We start from the raw sequence: 24,315 nt of genomic DNA, 5'->3' as shown, positions 1-24,315 counted from the left end.
CGACTACATTTTGTATGCAAAAGATGAAAATGGCGGCCTCCATGAAAGTGAAATGCTGAGCTCATAGAATATGCATAATATTGGAGGAGCGGAGGAGAATGAGTCTTCTGGAATATGAAAACCAGATATTTCTAGATGGATACCACGAGGATGGTCTAACAGTTCTCGCAAAGTAATTTTTGTAAATAACTATCGTTATCTGTAACTTTATTGGTGAAAATAAGAAGGTTCTGCTAGCAATGCCCAAGCAATTTTTTTTTTATATTCTAGAAGTAATTTTGAGTAATTTTCTTGAAGAGTGTCATCACCTGATTGTAAAACAGCAACCAGAACAAGTTTATCATTAAAATTGAATTTTTAGTGAATTTATAGTGAATTTTTGAAATATGGAAATTTTGATCTTCAAAACACCACTTCTCCAAAAAATCAATAAAAAGCGTACATAGCCAATTACTATGAAAATAATATGATTCAGAAACAGTTTTTTTACCATAATTTAAATAACATCATGTTCTAATATAAAAAGCTACAAATTCATGCTAAATATTTCCACAGGCACATCATGGATCATTGAAGCTATTATATTTTACAAAGTGTCTCCACTGACAACAAATTGTCCATATCATAGGAAACACCTTATAATTAAAATGCCTTTTTGTGCAAAATGGACAGTCAAACAACTCCCAATGTGTGTAGATTCCTTTTCTGTGTGTAGTTCTGTAAGATATGTTTATAAGTTCAATCTAATTTATTATACACATACTTGGTTTCTTATCAGAAAATTTAAATGATTTAAAAGTTCCTTTTAAACATACATGTACTACTAACTTGGTTCCTTTTAATAACAAACATTTATAAATCCTACATTTTTGATAAATACACAGACAACTAATTTATTACTTAATATTCAATAACATGCAAGGGATTAAGAATTTTTAAGCACACATAGGATGTGCATGCAGTTGTCAGATATTAATTACAATTTGATGATGTCTATATGAATCAGTCTAAAGTTAATATGAAGAAACAATCGGCAGATTATAAAAGAAGGATGCAGATATATTATGAACAAGGTGTGATCCTGTGCTACTATTATTAAAATGTTGGAAAAAATATTTTAAAATACGATTATATCTTGAAATATAACATGCTTCATGATTAACTGTCAATCAACTTCGTGACATTTTTGATGAAGTAAGCTCTAATCTAGATAAAGTTAATGACTTTTTTGTTTTCTGTGACAATATAGTAATGCATTGCTTTAAAAATTGTCAAGTCCTTTTTAATTCAAATAAAACAGTAGCAATAACATTCACTCATAAACAAACAAATCCTCATCCCCCTATTTTCTTTAATAATCATCCAATAACACAGCAGGACTGTCACAAACATTTAGGTTTAACTTTTAATAAAAAAAGGGTACCAGGTCTGATCATATATCAAATATTTATGAGCCCTAAGGATTACAACATGTCTAAGAAGATGTACATATCACCATGCACTTTATTCAGCAGAAGAAAATTAGAAACAGAACAAAGAAATCCTAATCACAAACCTACACTTGTATAAAATCATTAATATATACATACACCTACATATCTCTATGAAAGCATCAAAACATTCTTAAATGCAAATAGTTTTAGAAATGGAAGAATCCTCAATATTCCTCCTACTAGAACTATAACAATTATAATCACTGGAACTCGCTTGATGACTCTTATAATAAACTCTGTTTCAGTTTCTAGCTACAAATCTAAACTAAAAACAGTAGTTTCTTACAACTAACTCTCCAACTATGTCTATATTTTTCTATAATCTACAGGAAAGGATTTTTAATATCAAACCTAGCCTGTTATCCAATTCAATCCCCTTTGTCAAAACTAAGTTTTTATAATTTTCTACATTTTTGTATGTGTATTGTAAGAATACTTTGTAGTGTAGACAATGAAATATTTTGAAATGAAATGAAAAAATATTGTGCTTATGTGTCTTTTGTCTTGGAAAATCCAAGTGAAATTCATCCAAGTTGCTTGAATCTGATGATTTTTTTTCAGTGCATCTAAAAAAATCAAAAGATGGATTTGTAGTCCATGTCCAAGGAAATATATTTAACCATATGCATGATTGCATATTGCTACTACCAATACATTGGCATTTTGATGCACATGAATGTTATCTAACAAAAACATGGAACAAGAGACATGGCCTTAACTTGGGTTTGAATAGATGTCCCGGCTGAGTGGGACAGGACCCATGGTTAATTCGTGACACTCCAGAACTTAATATTTGCAGAACTTGCAGAAGTTACACTCACTTTGACCCAGTTTACAAGATAGGCCTAAATGGGTAGATTTCCAGACCTTATGTTCATATTAATTCAAAAGGTCAACAACTTTATGTGAAATGATGTTATACAGTACTAAAACAAGCAACAACACCAAAATATATCACATTTTGGCTCTGTTTACAATCTCGTTCCGCGCCTGACAGCACCTGTCCGTCATCTTTGATTTACCGTTAGCTTAATGGTAAATTTCTCGGTGCGATAAACACCTCATTTTCACATATAGAACGGTTATGTCTCTTTGAACTGTATAGTTAACTATTTAAAATGAATATTACTTAGCATTGTGATATGTTTTTGATGGATGAACTTGCATTAATAAGGAAATGAGCACTTTGTAAAAATTTAATAAAGCTGGCACGTTTTGCCTACACACCATTTCTTCAGTATTGTAGATAGTAAATCATCGAGGGTTATCGAATGAATGAATGTCACCCACCATCCATTGATTTACTGCGTGCAAGTACGATAAAATCATCGTACTTCCGAAGACCTATTTCGTGATGTAATTTTCTTCAATCCCAAATTTCCAATACGAGTTATCTCCCCTTTGCTTGGGCATTGCTAGTTCTGCTCAATTGTCAGGTAATGTGAAAGGCCGAGGTTATTCGACTAAAGGTAAAAGGATGGGCTGTACAGCACACAAATTGTGGCGATGCCCTTAATGATAACTATTTCAGTATTTGAATGAGAAAAATATAGCTATATTGAACATTAGAAAATCGAGTTATTTAATTTCATTATTTCCGCCAGAAAAGGTATACGTGACAAAAAGCGAAAATTATTCTCTACTGCCATTGCTTCTATTACAATTAGTCCGAAAGTGTTTTCGAGACCAAGAAGAAGCACGCACAGTGTTTTTTAAAACCGCTCAAGTGAATGCTACAGGAGTTTTTTTTTTCAGAAAAAGACAGCACTAATATACAACAAGCAATAAAAGCGGCAGTTAGCATGCTGAAAATCTATCCTCGGAAAAAGCATTAGAAACAGTGGAGGATATGAACACTGGTTTGAGAGAAAAATGGAATGATTTAAAAGCTGGTATAATAAAACAGTTATTGTATTGGTATTCTGGAAATAGCACTTTTATTGTCTTCCTTGACATTAACTATTGCCCTAATTGTCTTCACCTCGGGAAATAGTTCATGTCTCGGGGACAATAAAAACGCTATTTCCCTCATACCCTAACAATAACTGTATAATAAAGTTCATAGAATATAAGTTTAATGGATATAGATCCAAGTAAACATAGTATACTCCCATAAGTAGTTATGGGATACTTGTAAATTAGTAGAATAGGTTGTTGCTTATATCATTCTGAAGATCAGCTTGTTTAGGTTCCTTATATGATGTTCAACAGCATGTTTTAGATAAGATAGAGATATTTTGAATTACAAAATTGTATCTTCCAAGTTGAATTATCTTCCAGGTTAATATTTGATTATTAGATATACAATAAATTCAGATGCTAATACGGGGTGCCACATATATAGCTCCTATTTGCGAAAACATGTTTTGTTTTAGCTTACTTGCCCTACTTTTTATCTTACTTGTCATTAGGGTAAGGGAGTTTATGCCATGGTGCAGCGTCCTTATTGAAAAATACAAAGAAAGTGCCCAACTATTCACTAATGGGCAAGTTATATATAATTATGACACGATGAATTGGAAAAAAAGTAAAGGTTAAGTTAGGAAGACATTTACCTTTAAATCTGTGTTAATCCACAAGAAGGGTACCTTGGCTAATCAACAAAGACAAAAAACCAGATTTGTGCTTTGTGATTAAATTACCTATAAGTATACAAATTTGAATTCACTAAAGTCTTATAAGATATATGCATACTGAATGTTTGCCCTATTTGTGTTATGGAAATCAATTATTAATCAATTTCTTGTTCTGTTTTTTGACACAGGGGCCTTGGTGTTGACAGGATATTCTTGAATTTCCTCAATGCTTACAGCGATGAAGCTAACTTGGTATTGGTTATTGGTACATCCTCAACAGAGGAGGTGAGTAGGACATTGAAGTTAAAAAGGACAAGTCACTGTAAGGTCTTTGACCTGATTTGAGTATACAAATTACATCAATTTACACCTTACATAACAGCATTCTACCACAATACCCTGTGTTATTCAACTCTCAGACCATCAGTTAATCATTACAGCTGTTGATTAACAATCTGTTTATACCACACGTACGTGGTATAAACTCTGTACGCATTTTGATTGGCTAACACTGTGAACTTTGACCCAAGCTGCAATTGTTATTGATGTCATCGATCATCACCGGGTCCCGGACATCACCGGTACACTTTATTTGTATACGCGAAATTATACTTGGCCACGTTTCCCTTTGATTGAAGCCGTTATTATTGTGGTAGAAACAGGTCACATGACTCAAAATTGTTGGATATGGAATTTATTTCACACTCGTAAGTTATTTTTTAAAAGTTGCAAAAAACACTTGCTAAAGCTCGTGTCTTTTGTAACTTTTAAAAAATAACTTACTCGTGTGAAATAAATTCCTTATCCAACAACCACTCGTTGTGTAACCTCTATTTATCAGGGTTTTGCCTACCTGACTGTATAACCTGGAGCGCAAAATGACCCCATTCCCAATGCATTTTATCCTTATTTTTCCCAAAAAGAAATAAAAAATTTCCACTGATGTTCATAGATTAAAACTTAAAAAAAGAAAAAAGCATGCACGCAAACATGCACACACAGAGAAAAATATACCTGGTAATTATAATGGCAAATTTACACAAAAATAGATAAGAAAAAAGGACAGATAGGGTGTGTGGCATCATGTCATATAAAACTGGAATTTACACTGCATTAAAAGACTGGTAAGCATGAAACAAATGTAAACTTTTGACATAATTTACATGTAAAATTTTCCCTTTTCAGTCAATTTAATTTTCCCAAAGTACCCCGTAAAAACACTGTTATTGGGTGAAAATTGTCTTGACATTGTGACAGCTGACTTAACACTTTTGTCCCATTGCCAAATAATGTCCCCATCATTAATTTTCACCCTTTGCTTGACTAAGAAAATACGTTTTGGAAAGCTTGCAAATACATTTTTCAATTGTTGTTTGTGTTTCACGATAAACATCGCATGAAGTAGGAAGAAATCAACATTGATATTTATCATGTTGAATATCATTAACGTAATTATACGACTTTGAAGTCTGTGATGACACGATGATATAATATCACAATTATAACAATAGGAACCAACAAAATGCAGTCAATCATAGATATGCTAGATAGTATTATATTATCATCCCTGGAAAATGGAGGCTTGACTCTTCTGTCTGTACAGCCTCTGTTTAAGAGATGCTTATTGATCAATTCTGTCTGTACAGCCTCTGTTTAAGAGATGCTTATTGATCAATTCTGTCTGTACAGCCTCTGTTTAAGAGATGCTTATTGATCAATGTTAAAAACATTTTTGTTATTTTGTGTGTTTCAGAGATCTGTTCTTTTATTTTTCAGGAATATTTCCTTGAACAACTTGAAAATGACAATGTAAAGCCACTGCCAAAAGTGATTACCAATGAAATAAGTGCAACAGATAGGTACTGATTGTTTTTGTACAATATTAATCAGTTATGCACTCAGGGTTTTTTCTTGTCTGTATAATTGAATTGGATTTCTCTTAGACATCTCAATTTTACTCGGATAAATTCGGCTACATAAAGATCTTTCATATATACAGTGTAAAAAATAATCCATTTAAAAAAACAAAATCCTAATTTTCCTTGTTGATGCTTGATAGTAAAAAAGATATTTGTATACTATTGTTAACTTACCCAGTACAAAGTACCAAGGTCTGTTTATTTTGTGGCGCTTACATGATGATGTAGATAATTCCTGTCTACATCTCCTGAAACTCCTGTTACATTTTAACCACATTTTAGCTGTAGTATATCCCTATCTAAATAAGATCAAAAGTGATATAAATAAAAATTGGTGACCCACTCAGCTAGCTGTAAGTTTAAAGGGTGAGGTCAAGGAGTTTAAATTGACTTTGTGGCTTTAAATGAAAGTTTTCTAAAATAGCTTGGGACGTTTCAGTGGAATTCTGTTTGTAGCATTGTTAGTGATGTGGATTAAAATTGATATAAATACATGTACTTTGATAAAGGGACAGACCATCTTGGAGCTAAAGGGCAGAGCCACAAAAGGTTCAGATTGGATTATATACTTAATATACAACTTCTTCTGATACTATTGGACTGTTTTGACTAATTGTAGTGGTAACAACCCTAAACCCAAACTATACACTTGAGTAGACCATCCTTGAGGCTGAAGTGTTTGGTTGTGATAGTACCCTGTCTTTGAAAAAATAGCCAGGTGGTGAAAAATACAGGACATATGGCCCTCTTGTAACTCATCTTGAAATGTGTTTGTTGTTGTATGCACATTGGAATATGTGGAATGTCATTAATGTTTTTTTGATTATTAAGTTTCTTTTCATTGTAAACTCTATTATTGGTTGTTTGGTCATTATGATGCAATTTGTAATAGTGACAACAACAAAAAAGCAAATTTGACTGACGAAAAATAAATGATAAAGAATGACAGTGTAGATATTTAAACTGGTGTCCAAATTATATTTAGATGTTAATATACCAGTCATCAAAATTATTCTCCACAGACAGAATGTGTACATGCAAGGCGGTGTGTTATTCATTACGTCAAGGATCCTGGTGGTTGACCTTCTGACGGACCGTGTCCCACTGGACCATGTCACAGGAATCCTGGTATATAAGGCCCACAGGTAGGAAAGGAATTGTTGTAGGAGGGCTGGGTATGGCCAGTAAGGCCCACAGGTAGGAATAGATCTTTGTAGGAGGGCTGGGTATGGCCAGTAAGGCTCACAGGTAGGAATAGAATCTTTGTAGGAGGGCTAGGAATGGCCAGTAAGGCTCACAGGTAGGAATAGAATCTTTGTAGGAGGGCTAGGAAAGGCCAATAAGGCCCACAGGTAGGAATAGGATCCTTGTAGGAGGGCTAGGAATGGCCAGTAAGGCTCACAGGTAGGAATAGAATCTTTGTAGGAGGGATGGGTGTGGCCAGTAAGGCTCTCAGTATTTAGGTCTCTAACCCTTGTGTTACAAATGAAATGTGTACTGTTTTTGGGCCTTTTGCTTCACACGAAAGAATGATTATAATACAAAATGAAAGTTTAATTATCAATTAACATTGAATTAAATAATTTATCATTTTACTCATTTATGAGTGTGCTGTTGTTCATCATTGTTAATGTATGTATCAACAATACATTGGATATACATGTATCAGGTATATACATTCAGATATATAGATCTATGTTTGTGCTTTGATTTTCATTTTTCCAAGATTTTTGCTGATATAGATTCTGATAGTACAAACTCATGTTTATTTTCTGAAGCCTAATTTGTCAAATTTGAACAGGTTCATCAATATTTATTTGATTTTTTTCTAATTGACGGAAGGTTTACTGTAATTAATACTTCATACTACTAAATATATTATGCACAAATCCATACCAGTATATTATGTTTTATAGAATTGTGGAATCGGGTCAGGAGGCTTTCATTCTACGACTTTTCAGACAAAAGAACAAGGTAAAATATGATATGTTAGCTTTTAGTTGTAGTTCATTGTAGGTGGAAAAGAATTTCCATATAACTCTGTAAAAGACCTTGGCTTAATGTGAAAAGAGTTTGGTATATATCATAACCAGTGTATGATTTGAGTGACATTTCACTGACTACACTGTCACCTTCATCAGAAAAATGACCAGTTTGCAGCAATGTACAATTTGATGATTGTGTACAAGATTGTAATCCATTGACAGGTCATCCTGTCTACACTATGATATATAAACTATGTACACTGAAGTGACAAACAGTGTACAAGTCAATCTAACTACTCCCATAAGGAGCTGATTCGGCTGCTATGTGCAGAAGATAATTCAACGCTGATTCAATTATCACAGAACAACAGGACAAAAAAAAGAGAAGGAAGCCATCTGGATTCGCCGCAGCAGAACAGCTCTAACCTAGGACAAGAGACTCTCGTTTAACTATGACCAGGTTATTAACAAAGCGTAGCCAAATAGACATAATAGCTGAATCAACTTCTTCTCCATGGAGTAGCCGATTTGAGTTGTATGCCATCTACCACTGCAGTGTAGGTAGATTATAGTGTAGACGTGAAGACCTGTCAGCTTGATTACAATCTCGTACACATAACATCAAAGTGTGCATTGCTGCTTACTAGTGATTTGAATGATGAAGGTGATAGTGTAGTCAGCACAAAACTTTATCTTTAAATCCTACACTGGTTGTGGTATATCCCAAAGTCTGTTACTGGTCATTTGTATGATGAAGATGACAGTGTAGTCACCAAAACTTTATCTTTAAATCCTACTCTAGTTGTGATATATCCCAAAGTCTATTCACACTTATGCGTACCAACCAGAAAAATATGTTTCATGATACCTTGGGAGGTTGGCTTAATTTTTTTTTTACAATTTTACAGAATGGATTTATAAAGGCTTTCACTGACAATGCTTGTGCATTCACCGTGGGATTTGCTCATGTGGAGAGGACCATGAAGAATCTATTTGTTCGTAAACTGTTTCTGTGGCCACGGTTCCATGCCAGTGTAGCGAGTTCCCTGGAGAAACATAAGGTAGTGGTGTATGTTGTAATGACGTCCCTAGATAAACATAAGGTAGTGATGTATGTTGTAATGACGTCCCTAGATAAATATAAGGTAGTGGTGTATGTTGTAATGGCGTCCCTAGATAAACGTAAGGTAGTGGTGTATGTTGTAATGACGTCCCTAGATAAATATAAGGTAGTGGTGTATGTTGTAGTGACGTCTCTAGATAAACATAAGGTAGTGGTGTATGTTGTAATGACGTCCCTAGATAAATATAAGGTAGTGGTGTATGTTGTAATGACGTCTCTAGATAAACATAAGGTAGTGATGTATGTTGTAATGGCGTCCTTAGATAAACATAAGGTAGTGGTGTATGTTGTAATGACGTCTCTAGATAAACATAAGGTAGTGGTGTATGTTGTAATGACGTCTCTAGATAAACATAAGGTAGTGATGTATGTTGTAATGGCGTCCTTAGATAAACATAAGGTAGTGGTGTATGTTGTAATGACGTCTCTAGATAAACATAAGGTAGTGGTGTATGTTGTAATGACGTCCCTAGATAAACGTAAGGTAGTGGTGTATGTTGTAATGACGTCTCTAGATAAACATAAGGTAGTGGTGTATGTTGTAATGACGTCTCTAGATAAACATAAGGTAGTGGTGTATGTTGTAATGATGTCTGTAGATAAACTTAAGGTAGTGGTGTATGTTGTAATGACGTCCCTAGAATAACATAAGGTAGTGGTGTATGTTGTAATGACGTCCCTAGATAAACATAAGGTAGTGGTGTATGTTGTAATGACGTCTCTAGATAAACATAAGGTAGTGGTGTATGTTGTAATGACGTCTCTAGATAAACATAAGGTAGTGGTGTATGTTGTAATGATGTCTGTAGATAAACTTAAGGTAGTGGTGTATGTTGTAATGACGTCCCTAGATAAACATAAGGTAGTGGTGTATGTTGTAGTGACGTCTCTAGATAAACATAAGGTAATGGTGTATGTTGTAATGGCGTCCCTAGATAAACATAAGGTAGTGATGTATGTTGTAATGGCGTCCCTAGATAAACATAAGGTAGTGGTGTATGTTGTAGTGACGTCTCTAGATAAACATAAGGTAGTGGTGTATGTTGTAATGACGTCCCTAGATAAACGTAAGGTAGTGGTGTATGTTGTAATGGCGTCCCTAGATAAACATAAGGTAGTGGTGTATGTTGTAGTGACGTCTCTAGATAAACATAAGGTAGTGGTGTATGTTGTAATGACGTCCCTAGATAAACGTAAGGTAGTGATGTATGTTGTAATGGCGTCCTTAGATAAACATAAGGTAGTGGTGTATGTTGTAAGTGACGTCTCTAGATAAACATAAGGTAGTGGTGTATGTTGTAGTGACGTCTCTAGATAAACATAAGGTAGTGGTGTATGTTGTAATGGCGTCCCTAGATAAACATAAGGTAGTGGTGTATGTTGTAATGACGTCCCTAGATAAATATAAGGTAGTGGTGTATGTTGTAATGACGTCTCTAGATAAACATAAGGTAGCGGTGTATGTTGTAATGACGTCCCTAGATAAACATAAGGTAGTGGTGTATGTTGTAATGACGTCCCTAGATAAACATAAGGTAGTGATGTATGTTGTAGTGACGTCTCTAGATAAACGTAAGGTAGTGGTGTATGTTGTAATGACGTCCCTAGATAAACATAAGGTAGTGGTTTATGTTAGTACAAGTGATTCTATTGACTTCTCCAGAGAAATGAAATGTAGCAGTTTTTGTTATAAAAAGTCAATATCTTTTAGGCCAGATTATTGTTTATCAAATTTTGTTTTCAGAAATTTGGCACTATTTGAAATCTCTTCTCAGGAGTAGTAATGGCTGTATGTAATGTGTTAAACTGTTACAGGTAGATGTTGTAGAAATTCATGTCCAGGTGACATCTGCCATGCTGGCATGTCAGACAGCTTTACTTGACCTCATCAATGCCTGTATTCAGGAGCTTAAGAGGTGTACTACGGCTGTAAGTATGTTGTTCGTACTGTACCTCATGTCTTGACAAAATCCTGAATCGTACTGGTATCACTTTGTGTGACCTTTCTGGGTATATTGGGTAAATGCTTGAGTATGTTTATTAACTTATCACAAGTTGATTTTTAGATAAAATCTCTCCTATATTTGACTGTATTAATCTATACTACATTAAAAGTATACATACATGTGTCCCTATCAGCACATCACACCTGTTTTCTGGGGAAAAGAAATAAGTAAATCGAAAGGTTGCCTAGCTTGTCTAGTTACATCCATCAGCGATATTTTAAAGAAGCTATATTGACAATATATCAGCTATTGTTTACTATTGAAACCAAATTTGTTACTTCGAGTTAAGCAGAGTCTTCAAGTTATCAGTTGGAAATCAGTTTCACTGTATTTCTCCGTTGTCTGTACTGAACAGATTGACGCTGATGAGATCACTGTGGAGAATTCTATAGGCAAGGCTTTTGATACAATCATCCGCATGCAGCTGGATCCCATATGGCACCAGATTGGACCCAAAACCAGACAACTAGTGTCAGATCTCAAAACTCTCCGCCTCATTCTCAGGTAAATTTTTATCCTTGATCTACCAATAGAATCAAGTAAGGAAATCAGAGTGGGATACATTCCATGTATCCGTATTATTTAACTAAAACTAACACTGATGAATTTTAATGATGTACTGTAAGCATAGCGCACCAACAGTGGTTGCCATAGAAACCAATGTAGAAACCACAATCAGCTTAATCATAGTTAAGAGGAATGCTTCCAGCGCGAAAGACGCTCGAATTATATAATCACTATGATATGTAAGTTTATAGTATGTTACAACATTGCTACATTGTATTTACTAAGTCTGAGGATAAAGCTTCAATATCTAGGAGTTCATTCAGACTAGAGAAATATTATTTGGGTCCCAATAAAGATTTTGTTGATCGGAGACTAAAATATTGTGAAATTCAAGATGTAAACAGTTTTTGGTTCTTTTGAAGAGACATTGTATGTGATTTGTGATATATGAACTTTGTATGATGCTAGATTCAATGAAAGAGTTGAATTAAATGAAATATAATATTGACAATTTAAAACAGCTTCGTTTATTTCTTACAGACATCTGACCCAGTACGATTGTGTAACATTCTACAGCATGGTAAATTCAGTCAGGTATTTAGCTTCATTACAAACAGAATGACTTTTACAAATGTAAAGCTTTTGTTTGAATAATGTTATATGGTTTAAAGATAGAATCACAAGATGTCACCTAGTAATAATAGTACCAAATCTACCACTACCATTAAATGTAAACATGCCTTTGTAAGTATGTTCTCTTTTAACTTTATGTCTCTGTTATATTAATGTAAAGAAAATTTAAGGTTGTTGGCCCATTTAGGGAGTTATAATGATGAAAGCATGCCCAGAGGAAAAGGATTAATGTAACAAATATCATGACCTATATGACCTATAGCTCACTGCTTTGTAATTAAAAGGTCCTTCGGGTTGATATTTTGGTAAAAAGGAACCTTACCAACTCGACTGACAATAAGCCCTCTACCCCTAGTAGAAAGTAAAGGTATAGTAAGAACATGTCTCACTCTTTGCTAAAGTAAATGGGGATGAAATTATTTAAAAGGAAAACATGCTGAAGAGATTAGAAATCTGCTTCTTTTAAGTTGGGCTTTCTACCTTGTGGGCTGTATACATACCATTTTGTTGCATGCATAATTTCACATGATTGTAAATAAATCTACAGGAGCAGTGAAAAAACATTTGGTCAGAACACTGGATGGCTGTTTCTGGAAGCTGCTGACAGTCTTTTTATGGTAAGTTAGTGCTTTGTTAATAGATTCCTTATATTTAAATCAACAATGATATAGAAAATTGTAGTTCTTTTTTTATACTTACACTTTGGTAAAATTGGGAAAAATGGATCCATTGAAAAAAAAAACCAATATTCCTTTTTGAGTAAATATTTGATATTAATGTGACATCAGTGGAAAAGGAAAAATTCACAGACTCCGTAAATGTTTACAGCATGCCCGAGAGAGAATTTATGGCCCACCAGCGAAAAAAACAAAAGAGGGCAGCGAAACAAAAGGTAAGATTATCAAGGAATCAGCTGACAGAATAATGTGATATTGACAGTATTTGCTTGTTAGAGCGAAAACCTTAGGGCTGTTAAAAAATTATCAGTGTGGTAGGGGTGAGAGGCTGTTCAAAAATTATCTGTGTGGTAGGGGTGAGAGGCTGTTCAAGAATTATCTGTGGTAGGGGTGAGAGGCTGTTCAAAAATTATCTGTGTGGTAGGGGTGAGAGGCTGTTCAAGAATTATTTATTATCTGTGTGGTAGGGGTGAGAGGCTGTTCAAAAATTATCTGTGGTAGGGGTGGGAGGCTGTTCAAAAATGATCTGTGTGATAGGGGTGAGAGGCTGTTCAAAAATTATCTGTGTGGTAGGGGTGAGAGGCTGTTCAAGAATTATCTGTGTGGTAGGGGTGAGAGGCTGTTAAAAAATTATCAGTGTGGTAGGGGTGAGAGGCTGTTCAAAAATTATCTGTGTGGTAGGGGTGAGAGGCTGTTCAAAAATTATCTGTGGTAGGGGTGAGAGGCTGTTCAAAAATTATCTGTGGTAGGAGTGAGAGGCTATTCAAAAATTACTGTGGTAGGGGTGAGAGGCTTTCAAAAATTATCTGTGTGGCAGGGATGAGAGGCTGTTCAAAAATTATCTGTGGTAGGGGTGGCAGGCTGTTCAAAAATTATCTGTGGTAGGAGTGAGAGGCTATTCAAAAATTATCTGTGTGGTAGGGGTGAGAGGCTGTTCAAAAATTATCTGTGGTAGGAGTGAGAGGCTATTCAAAAATTATCTGTGTGGTAGGGGTGAGAGGCTGTTCAAAAATTATCTGTGGTAGGAGTGAGAGGCTATTCAAAAATTATCTGTGTGGTAGGGGTGAGAGGCTGTTCAAAAATTACTGTGGTAGGAGTGAGAGGCTGTTCAAAAATTATATAAATAATCTGTGTGGTAGGGGTGGGAGTCATTTCTTAAAGACCCCACCACTCATCAAATATCAAAACATATTTAGTATAAGGAATACTAGAAAAATGAGGCTTTACCCCCATCATACACAGATGAAGGGAAGTCTTGAATAGCTGGTAGTGCAAAATAATCAAAGTATACTTGGATATGATTTACTGTTGTTTTTTCTGATGACTCAATTTTTTTGTTTTTTTTGTTAACTTGTTTTTGTTGCGTGGAATTGAATATTTGAATATATAAATGCTCATATTAGTATTTGCATTCAGAATTGACCTGCCCTGCAGATAAACATGAAAATAAACCTTGAAGAAGTGGTTTACAGAATGTGAAGCTAAAAATGATGCAGGACTAAATTTTGAAAAGGAGTTTACCAGCGGTAGATGATTTGATAATCATTTATCTAACTTTGTTTTGGACAATCCAATAAACTTTTGTTTTAAAGCTGATCCGGAACCTGTTTTTGAGCTCTGTCCAAAGTGGAAAGTGTTGTCCGATGTTCTGAAGGAGATTCGCGAAGACAACAGTAAGCAACCAGCTGACCAGGACCCTGGCCGAGTTCTGATTGCAGCTGAGGATGACCGCACTTGTAGTCAGCTGAGAGAGGTAGCTCTAATGATAAATTAGTAACAAAAGATGGTGACAAAATGCAGAAAATTTCAAGTTTTGGAAGGATATGGATATATGAAAATGAAACACTATCTATCAAAAATAGAATTGTTATTCGAAATGCATTGGTTAAAAAAATCAGGCCAATTTAAAGAGGTATTTGTGTTAGAGAGAAGTCATTGTGAAAAGGTAGCCATATTGGATATGCCTGCTGAAAAAGTAATTTAAGAGAGGTTCAATTACAGAAGTACTACAGAGACAAGTTTAAAAGAGCATTCATTTTCTTATGTGATTTTAGAAAGGTCAATTTGAGGTGGTCCAGTTATGTATTAGAGACAATTATTAAAAACTCAAAAACAACCAATGTTTATTTTAGTACCTCTGTGAGGGAGGACAGAGCATGTTGGTACGTTTGTTCAACAAGTCAGTGGCCTTCAGAGGGCAACAATTGGAAGATGTGTCAGTAAGTAAAACTTCTTTTTACATACATGTACTAAAAACTGTATCAACTTACAAATCTGACAAGCTTTTTATTATAATTTAGCATTTTTATTTTCAAAAGTATTCATTGTAAACCTTTACTTTCTGAGGGTCCTAAATATTAAATCTACCCACATGTATGCTTTTTATTTAATCTGCTCAATAAATTATAGGTGATCTGGAAAGTTGTCTCCTGATGATATTTTGTAAACCTGGCAAACAATTATCACATTCCAAAAGGAATATTCAATAATGGCTAAAACTTTACAAATCAAGATGTGATATTGGCATTCTTTGAAATTATTTCAATCGTCAACAAAATCCCTTTACTTAAAAGATCTTCTTTTAATTTGTAAGAAATATAACAGTTTGTTTTGTGAAATATTTTGTAGAAGAAAGCCAAATTTGATAGGTTTGCTAAAGCCAGAGGAAAGAAAGAGGAGAAAGCGAAGTCCAGCTCGAGTGATACCGGCCTTACACTTACACAGATGTTACACAAGGAAGATATGGATATAGACCTGGTAATACGCAGAAAACCGTTAGTTTGAGGTTCTACATCAAAATATAGGCAATAGAGAGCTTCATTAATCCAACATTCACTTATCTTATTGTCTCATGGTCTAGCCTTCTTTATCAAGCCACCACTAATCTGATTGTTCCACTGTCTGACCTTGTTTATCCAGACACCACTAATCGGATTGTCCCACTGTCTGACCTTGTTTATCCAGCCACCACTAATCTGATTGTCCCACTGTCTGACCTTGTTTATCCAGCCACCACTAATCTGATTGTCCCACATAATAAAAAAAAACTATCACTTTTACTTGGAATGAAAGTGGCTTGAGATTTGAAGCTCTGATACATGTGTGTTTAAGGTATGTCAGTGGCAGGGCCAAAAAAGCATCCTTTTGGAGGAAGGGAGGAGTTTGGCTATATTGCTATAAACAATTTTTTTTAAATAATAACCATAAATAGCATTGCTGGGCACCAAGAGATAAACATAATCCTGTTCTAAAAATAGGCCCTGAGGTCTTTCCCCACCCCAAGGGACTTTGTTTCTTTGATTTATCTTTGAAACTATTTAGATCCCCACCCTATAACCATGTAGAACATTGTTAGGCATAAAGAGATAAACACAATCATGATGTAAAAATAGGCCTGTTAAATTTTCCCCACCGCCAGGGACTAAGTTTCTTGGTTATAATTTTAAAACTGTTGAGATCCCACTTCATAACCATATATGGTATTGTTGGGCATCAAGAGATAAACACAATCCTGATGTACCCCTAGGGACTTAGTGTCTTCAAACACAGTCATGTTGTAAAACACAGTCATGTTGTAAAAACAATCCCTGGAGTCTTTTCACACCTCTAGGGAGTCTGGCCTTCGTTTCTGGGTTTTATCTATGAAGCAGTTAAGATCCCTTACCCAAAATCATGTAAAGTATTGTTTGAACTCAACAAATAAACCTTTTAACAAATTGCACATGAACATATTTTGATGTTTGGTCAAATCCAATCAGGTGAACGATACAGGCCCTTTGGGCCTCTTGTTTGTGGGTGCTTACATGCTTTACTACTGGTAAGCAATCCACAAAAATCTTAAATATTGATTGACACACAATCACTTATATTTGCATCCACAAAAATAACCAATTATTCAGATATGTTCATCTTCAAAGGGGGTTGCATTTAAGTTCAGTCTGTAGAGAGGAGATAAGTAAACAAGACTGTAACCCTTGGATTGCAAAGACAAGGTCGCAATGGGCCTGTATCGCTAATATGGTATTCACTTGTTTGATGAGTCTCAGCCTTTCAGTTAACCAGAATGATATGTTTCTGTGTTTTAGCAAATTTGCTCTGTGAATTCCTTTGCAGGATGTCATCTGGGGAACCTACAAACCAAATATGTTGATTCTTGGTGTTTCACTTAATCATTTGAGTATCTTATCAAATTTGACCCCTGTGACCTTGAATACAGGTCAAGGTCATTTCCTGTCACAAAATTTGTTGGGGTACCTCTCTGGAACCCAACAGCTAAATATGATGGATGATGCTTCTCAGCACAAGCTCACTTGAACCTTCAGGCTATGTGAACTAATGATTTCATTCAGATTCTGTCCATTTCTGTTGGTATGTTAAGAATATGACCTGGTTTATATTCTCTATCAGGATGCTGACAACAACCCTCCAGGCCCTGCCTGCACATCACAGGATGCTTACTATGGTCTGATGAAAGAACCAGTGACGGTGATACATCCCCTCCATGGGGGCTCCGACCACAAAGGACTCACTCGTACTCTACAGGAGATCCAGCCCAGATATGTCATCCTTTATGACGCAGACATGCAGTTTGTACGGGAGCTTGAGGTACGGGAGAGTAATACCAGAAAATAACAAACAAAAACTGCTATTGATGCAATTATAATTAAACACAATTCTTAAAATTCTCAATTTTTCCAAAATAGGATTACTGTTAAAATATGTACAAATATGACCTGTAGACCAGATCTGTAATTCCACTCTGATACCCTACATTCCTACGTGGATTATCAGAGAGGAATTAAAGATCCAGTTTTAATCAGATTGATGTATGTTTACAATATTTGAGCAATAGTTTCTTGATGAAAAAGACCTATCCATTGAGTAAATGACCTTGAGTGACCAGCCTGATATAAGGGTGTCATTCTTTTAAAAATCTTACCTGCCTTGTATTACCAATAGTATAAAACTTGAGTTAACAATGCTATATTGGTGTATTGTAAAGTAATTTATTGTCTCGCCTGTGACGAAAACGTGACTAGGTGTTACTTTTCCCCTGGGGACATCGGAGGTGTCATCATCGTCAACATTTCATTTCAAAGTTTTGCATTTTAAATTGGTTGCTCAATAAATGTAAGTCAAACTTAGAAATAACTTGGTATATAGCTATACATCTCAACACAGCTTAATTTACAGAATATCCAGAATTAATGGTCAAGTGACTCTGGAAATTAGGGATGCTATGAATCTGTATGTGTTTAGCTCAGATTCTCAAAAAGTATCAATGTTATTTCAATTAGAATTAGTGGTTTTGTGAAATTTGATATTTGTTTTGCAATACATCAATGTTTACACATGTTTATGTATATATGGTGCTGCCAAACTATTATGTGGGGGATTTTTTGGTATTTTCTAGAAAAAATACTGAAATTTTAGTGAATTTTGGAGTTTACTTAATACTTAATACTTACTGCATTGACAAAGCCAGGACAGGTGAGATATAATGGGTAATTCTATTTATGAAGTAGACTGATATTTCCGTACCCTTTATGTAAAGGTGTTTAGGGCGAGCCAGCCAGGGGTCCCACTACGTGTATACTTTCTGATGTATACAGGATCAGTGGAGGAACAACGTTATCTTACCACACTGAGGAAGGAGAAGGAGGCATTCGAGTTCCTCATCAAGGAAAAGGCAGTGAGTATCTCCAAATCTAGTGACTCATACAATCTGTGTTTGTCTCCATGTCTAGTTATCCATAGATAGTGGCACTTTTTCCAAGTTATCAAGTCTAGTGACTCTAGTTGTCAACAGAATTATATATATTATACGGTGAAGTCATTTTGGTGATCTGATATTGGCACAACATTTATTACCAGAGCATGGTTATACCGGAGGAACAAGATGGGAAATTGGAGGATGATCCAAATTTATCAAGGGACACAACTCCTGCAAATGCTACTGTCAACACACGAAAGGGTGGATCACAACCTTCATCTGTACAACAAAAGGTTGGTGGATTCATTATACTTGACTTATAAATGTAAATTGATATATAATGTTCAATAATCTTGCATTGTGTTTGAGAACCATATCTCAAGATCACAAATAAAGCACATTTCTAGTGTTCAGATTAGAAAGATTCACATTTTTAAGTGTTGACCTTTTTTGACAGGTAATTGTAGACATGAGGGAATTCCGGAGTGAGCTGCCATCCTTGATCCACAGACGAGGGATAGACATTGAACCTGTTACATTAGTGGTGAGTAGTGCCGTTTTGTCTGTCCAGCCATCTTTCGCTTTTGTGCTTGCATTTAAACTAGGATAATGAAACTTGTTGTTTACATTGGTATTACTAAAATGATGTACAGTGTACCAGAGTCAGTGTCCATAACCTCATAATTAGAGTTATGGCCCTTGTTAAAATTTCCTGTGCAGAGCATAACTGTTTTTTGAATTAATGCCAATGAAACATATAGCTGACATGTACATTGAGTATCAGCCTGACTGAAATAAACCCTTAATTTCTTTGCTCAAGTATAAGTATGTGACGGACACAAATATATGCATGCAACTTTATGTTAAAACATCATTCATCTTCTCTCCATTTCTGTTAATGAGGTAGTTGGGAGCATAATATTTCAGATAAGTTGTAAATACAAAATGTCATCTTGATTTTTTATGAATATGCAGTAGGATTTCGTAATATTACCATCAATGTTTAAGATCCTTTTATGTTACTTTATGGCCTGCTATTGGTATACAGGTATAGGCATCCGGAATATATGACTCTAGAAGACAACATCAAATAAGGTTGAATACACCTCTCACTACCACAAAGATTATATTTTTAGGTTGGAGACTACATTCTGACACCAGATATCTGTGTGGAGCGTAAAAGTGTTAGTGATCTGATTGGCTCACTGAATTCCGGCCGACTATTTAACCAGTGTGTATCCATGTGTCGACATTACAAGAGACCTGTGCTACTGATTGAGTTTGACGCCAATAAATCCTTCTCTCTCCAGGTGAGGATATTACAGGTCCAGGTGGCCACTTCTAAGTCTGCCTAAATACCACAGGAATAAACACAACCAAGGTCATCAGAGGGGTGACAGAATATAACAGAATAAAATACCCAAAAATAGATATATCAAAAAACATAATGAAGTGGAGTTAATATAGTCACTTTATACTTGAATGTAATAATTCACATGATGCCATTACAAAGTCATTAAAATAATTGCCTAGTTGGCCGCTAGGCTTGAAAATGTTTGAGAAATGCAACTACCATGTTGATTTTATCTTAAAGAGACTCTATATTCCTATATACCTTCATCATCAACCCCACTTAAGCTGGACCCTGTATAAACCAGATATTTAGTAACACTTGGTTAAAACTAAATATTCTTTGGAAATGAAAAAAATTTAAATTAGTGAAAAGGAAGTCTGACTTCAGTGAATTTGGTTATCAAAGCTGTCCATGATACATCCGTTATATGATGGATTAGAAGAAAAACCTGAGATCAAAGTCCAATTCACCGGCCTGTATTTCAAATGTTATCAATATTTAAGGAATTGCTTGAACTCTATCTACAGGGAAAATACCAGATTTCAAATGATGTTTCACTACAAGACACCATCTCCCGCTTGGCATTACTGACACTACATTTCTCCAAGCTTAGGATCCTGTGGTGTCAGAGTCCGTATGCCACAGCTGAAATATTTGAAGAACTAAAGGTACAAACTAGTAATTCAGAATACATTCCTGGAATTTGTCATGCAGATGAAAAGTTTTCCGCTTTAATTCAGGAAATCTGTGAAAAATTACAAAATTAAAATAAGATACCATTGTATGTCATTGACACTACACAATATTTAAGTAATATCATTTTGAACTACCTAAAATATTATGTCATCAACCTTTTGTGTATAGATGAGACGTCCTCAACCAGATAGTGCCACTGCAATGGCTATTGGGTCTACAGAGGATGGGGAGCAGTGGTCGGATCTATACAGCCATGCCCCTCAGGTAATAACTGAAACCTCATTGGTTAATATAGAGTTCTGATATATACAGCCATGCCCCTCAGGTTATAACCAAAACTTCATTGGTTAAAGTTGAGTTCAAATATATACAGTCATGCCTCTCAGGTAATACTGTAAATCACTTATATTTCGTGAGTACTTAATTTCGCGAACTCACCTAATTGACTTATTCGCGAATACATAATTTCGCGAATTCTGATCTCATATAATGACTTTAAATTCGCGAATGACGTTACAGATCGGCGATTTTTCCATGTTGGTAGCCATTTTGTTTACGAGAGTCATGTGATTCGTTCATGTGATATCGGTGTCTGGACATACTGAATTGTATTTACCGTACCTGTATACATGCTAAATGGCTTACAAAGGCGGTGTCAGACATTGAACAAAACCCACGGCTCATTAAGAATGCCTGGAAGATGACGGGACTACAATAGGTTGTGAGTTAACGTACATTGTAATTAACGTACGTGTGTATACAGTGATACCGGTGAACAGTTCTCGGGACAGTCTATTGCGAATGATTTATACTCCAGGCGATTATTTGCTCTGCATGTTTGATTAAATAAATAATTTGTTTGATTTCAACTTTGTTATGGTAAATCGTTTTTCGAGAATCAAGCGATGTGAAGTGCTATATATACATGTAACCTTACATAACTTAATTACAACAGCGTTGGTAATAAAGTATGACGTATTCCGGGTGACCATCCGGAATCCTCGGGACCGTACCTATTGTACTTAAATTAACTACATGTAAAACGTCGTCTAGAAGTTAATTAAGTCCGAGTTCAACCACAATATCAGTGTTCAGTGGGTTTTTTTGTGTGTGAAATTTTGGTGTTTTGTGATATAAAAACACACTCTGATATATAAATATATAATCTATCACTCATTATTACTTTAACGGCGATGTTTGCTCACCAACTAAAGACTACGGTAGATTCAAAATGGACGCCACTTAGTATTCCTGTCATTCTTATACAAATATTCGCGAGGGATTTGAATTCGCGTTTGACTCTCCTCGCGAATTAACGTGAAAATAAATCCCTCGCGAAAGATAAGTGATTTACAGTACCTGAAATCTCATTGGTTAATATAGAGTTCTGATCTATACAGCCATGCCCCTCTGGTAATACCTGAAACCTCATTGGTTGATATAGAGTTCTGATCTATACAGCCATGCCCCTCTGGTAATACCTGAAACCTCATTGGTTAATATAGAGTTCTGATATATACAGCCATGCCCCTCTGGTAATACCTGAAACCTCATTGGTTGATATAGAGTTCTGATCTATACAGCCATGCCCCTCTGGTAATACCTGAAACCTCATTGGTTAATATAGAGTTCTGATATATACAGCCATGCCCCTCTGGTAATACCTGAAACCTCATTGGTTAATATAGAGTTCTGATATATACAGCCATTCCCCTCAGATTATATCTGAAGCCTCATTGGTTAAAGTTGAGTTCAAATATAGACAGTCATGCCCCTCAGGTAATACCTGAAATCTCATTGGTTGATATAGAGTTCTGATATATAAAGGTTTCAGAGCCTAATTATTAAAATTTTGTTGCAGATGTTACTGTGTGGTTATAATTTTCATTATTTTCATTATTTTTATACTTTTCCTCGATTTGCAGGATTTTCTGCTGAGACTACCTGGGGTTAACGTCAAGAACTATCGCCTCATCATGAAAAAAGTTCACAATCTTGCAGAGTTATCTACCTTGTCAGAGGAGACATTAACAGAAATCATGGGAAATTCATCTAATGCAAAAACTCTTCACAAGTTTCTTCACTCGGAGCATAAGAAAGGAGAAATGTCGGAGAAACTGAATAAACCAGCAAAAACAGACTACAGACGAGGATTCAAACGGAAAAAGTGATGTGTTGAAATTGTTATTACAGTTTCAATGTATTAAATTATATAGCCAATCGATATATAAATGCAGAATCCATCCATTTGTCAATATACATCAACGTGATATTTTTATTGATATTTTGAGGAATAGCCAAGATTCAAGCTGGTTTAAATATAAAGATGTTTTCTTTATTAATGCTTTTACATGTATTTATGGTAAAGAATTAAAAATACATGGGAACAATTTTGTATGTTTTTCAAAAAAAAATATCTTTCTAATTGCTAAACAATGATATAAATTCAGGTATTTTCAAGCACTAAAACAGCTAATAAGCATCTTTAACATGTGACCATCTTTAATAGTGTATGTGTTTGGGTATGGGTACTGAAAAAGATGTTCTTTTTTCAGAGGTCTTTACATGTTTTAGATTAAACAATTCTAGGTTGAAGGTTTGGGTTAATAGTTTTGCTTGTTATACAATTATTTAATACATGAAAGATGAATTCCTTTTTTTACATGCTTTGGTCTTTGGATGAATTTAGCATTTAGCTAATTTCTTGCAAAGTGGTAATTGTGGCATACATATTTTACAAACATATTTCTAGTTTTCAAATATGAAAATTTAAAGAAAATAGTAACATTTTTGGAAATATTCATAAAGAAAATCAGTTGAAATCTTGGCTATGTAATCATTAGTGGATTAAATCTCCAGCATTGAGGTATAATGTGATGAAATATCTTATTTATTTACATATTGCGATATTTATTTTTCAATGAAATTAAACGATTATCTTTATATGAGTGTTGTTATTTATGAATGACATCCTTTTTTTTTGTCAAATGGAAAAAAGTGTTGCTAACCAGCTATATGACCCTCTCTAAACCAACTCTCAATTACCAGGCTCGAGGCTCACAACTTATCAATCATGTTGTTATTTATGAATGACATCCTTTTTTTTTGTCAAATGGAAAAAAGTGTTGCTAACCAGCTATATGACCCTCTCTAAACCAACTCTCAATTACCAGGCTCGAGGCTCACAACTTATCAATCAGCCCTAACTAAGGTTCTTGAATACGGCTTTACATGTAGAACGGACTACAGGGCCTTCATGTTACCAAACTTTAAAATGTCTATGTAAATGGCATACTCAATCATATACAGATTGCAGTGAACTGGCTTACCCTGATGATGTTACTATCACTTCAGGGATTCAGAGAAACTCGGCAGACCTTACTAGATGTACTTAACATTTTATACACTACCAATCATTCTGTATGGGCTAGAGGTATGTATCCTGAAAGAGGTACAACTATATAACGTGGAATGATTATTAAAAAATATAATGAAACAAGTTCTGTCTGTCTATATCCTGTCAGGAGCTCTCTCAACAGCCACACTGGTCACAAAATGAGGTTGAAACCAATGTGGGGCAGTTGCCTGGTACTGACTGTAGGTCGGTGTTTTTTCTCTGGGTACTCCGGCTAA

General features: G+C 35.1%; 1 protein-coding gene across 1 annotated transcript; it reads left to right on the top strand.

Moving 5' to 3' along the window:
* The first annotated feature begins 24 nt into the window (after positions 1–24).
* Positions 25–23,625, top strand: LOC117325471 (DNA repair endonuclease XPF-like). Its single transcript, XM_033881689.1, has 22 exons — positions 25–172; positions 4,258–4,354; positions 5,846–5,928; positions 7,011–7,133; positions 7,905–7,962; positions 8,882–9,034; positions 10,912–11,025; positions 11,458–11,606; positions 12,150–12,203; positions 12,790–12,859; positions 13,071–13,134; positions 14,512–14,672; positions 15,052–15,138; positions 15,548–15,676; positions 17,327–17,524; positions 18,474–18,611; positions 18,794–18,925; positions 19,090–19,176; positions 19,769–19,942; positions 20,514–20,654; positions 20,851–20,946; positions 22,608–23,625. The coding sequence occupies exons 1-22, from the start codon at positions 99–101 to the stop codon at positions 22,851–22,853; spliced, it is 2,628 nt and encodes an 875-aa protein (XP_033737580.1). The 5' UTR covers positions 25–98; the 3' UTR covers positions 22,854–23,625.
* Positions 23,626–24,315: the final 690 nt, after the last annotated feature.

The sequence above is a fragment of the Pecten maximus genome, chromosome 4 (assembly GCF_902652985.1).
Source record: "Pecten maximus chromosome 4, xPecMax1.1, whole genome shotgun sequence".
Taxonomy (NCBI): Eukaryota; Metazoa; Mollusca; class Bivalvia; order Pectinida; family Pectinidae; genus Pecten; species Pecten maximus.
Note: the sequence above shows the minus strand (reverse complement) of the source record. Positions and strands in the feature narration are given on the sequence as shown.

Coding starts and splice junctions, on each gene's coding strand:
- LOC117325471 (XM_033881689.1), top strand. CDS start 99: ATGAGTCTTCTGGAATATGAAAACCAGATATTTCTAGATGGATACCAC. Junction 13,135..14,511: donor AGAGGGCAGCGAAACAAAAG/GTAAGATTATCA, acceptor TTTGTTTTAAAG/CTGATCCGGAACCTGTTTTT. Junction 15,139..15,547: donor AACAATTGGAAGATGTGTCA/GTAAGTAAAACT, acceptor AATATTTTGTAG/AAGAAAGCCAAATTTGATAG.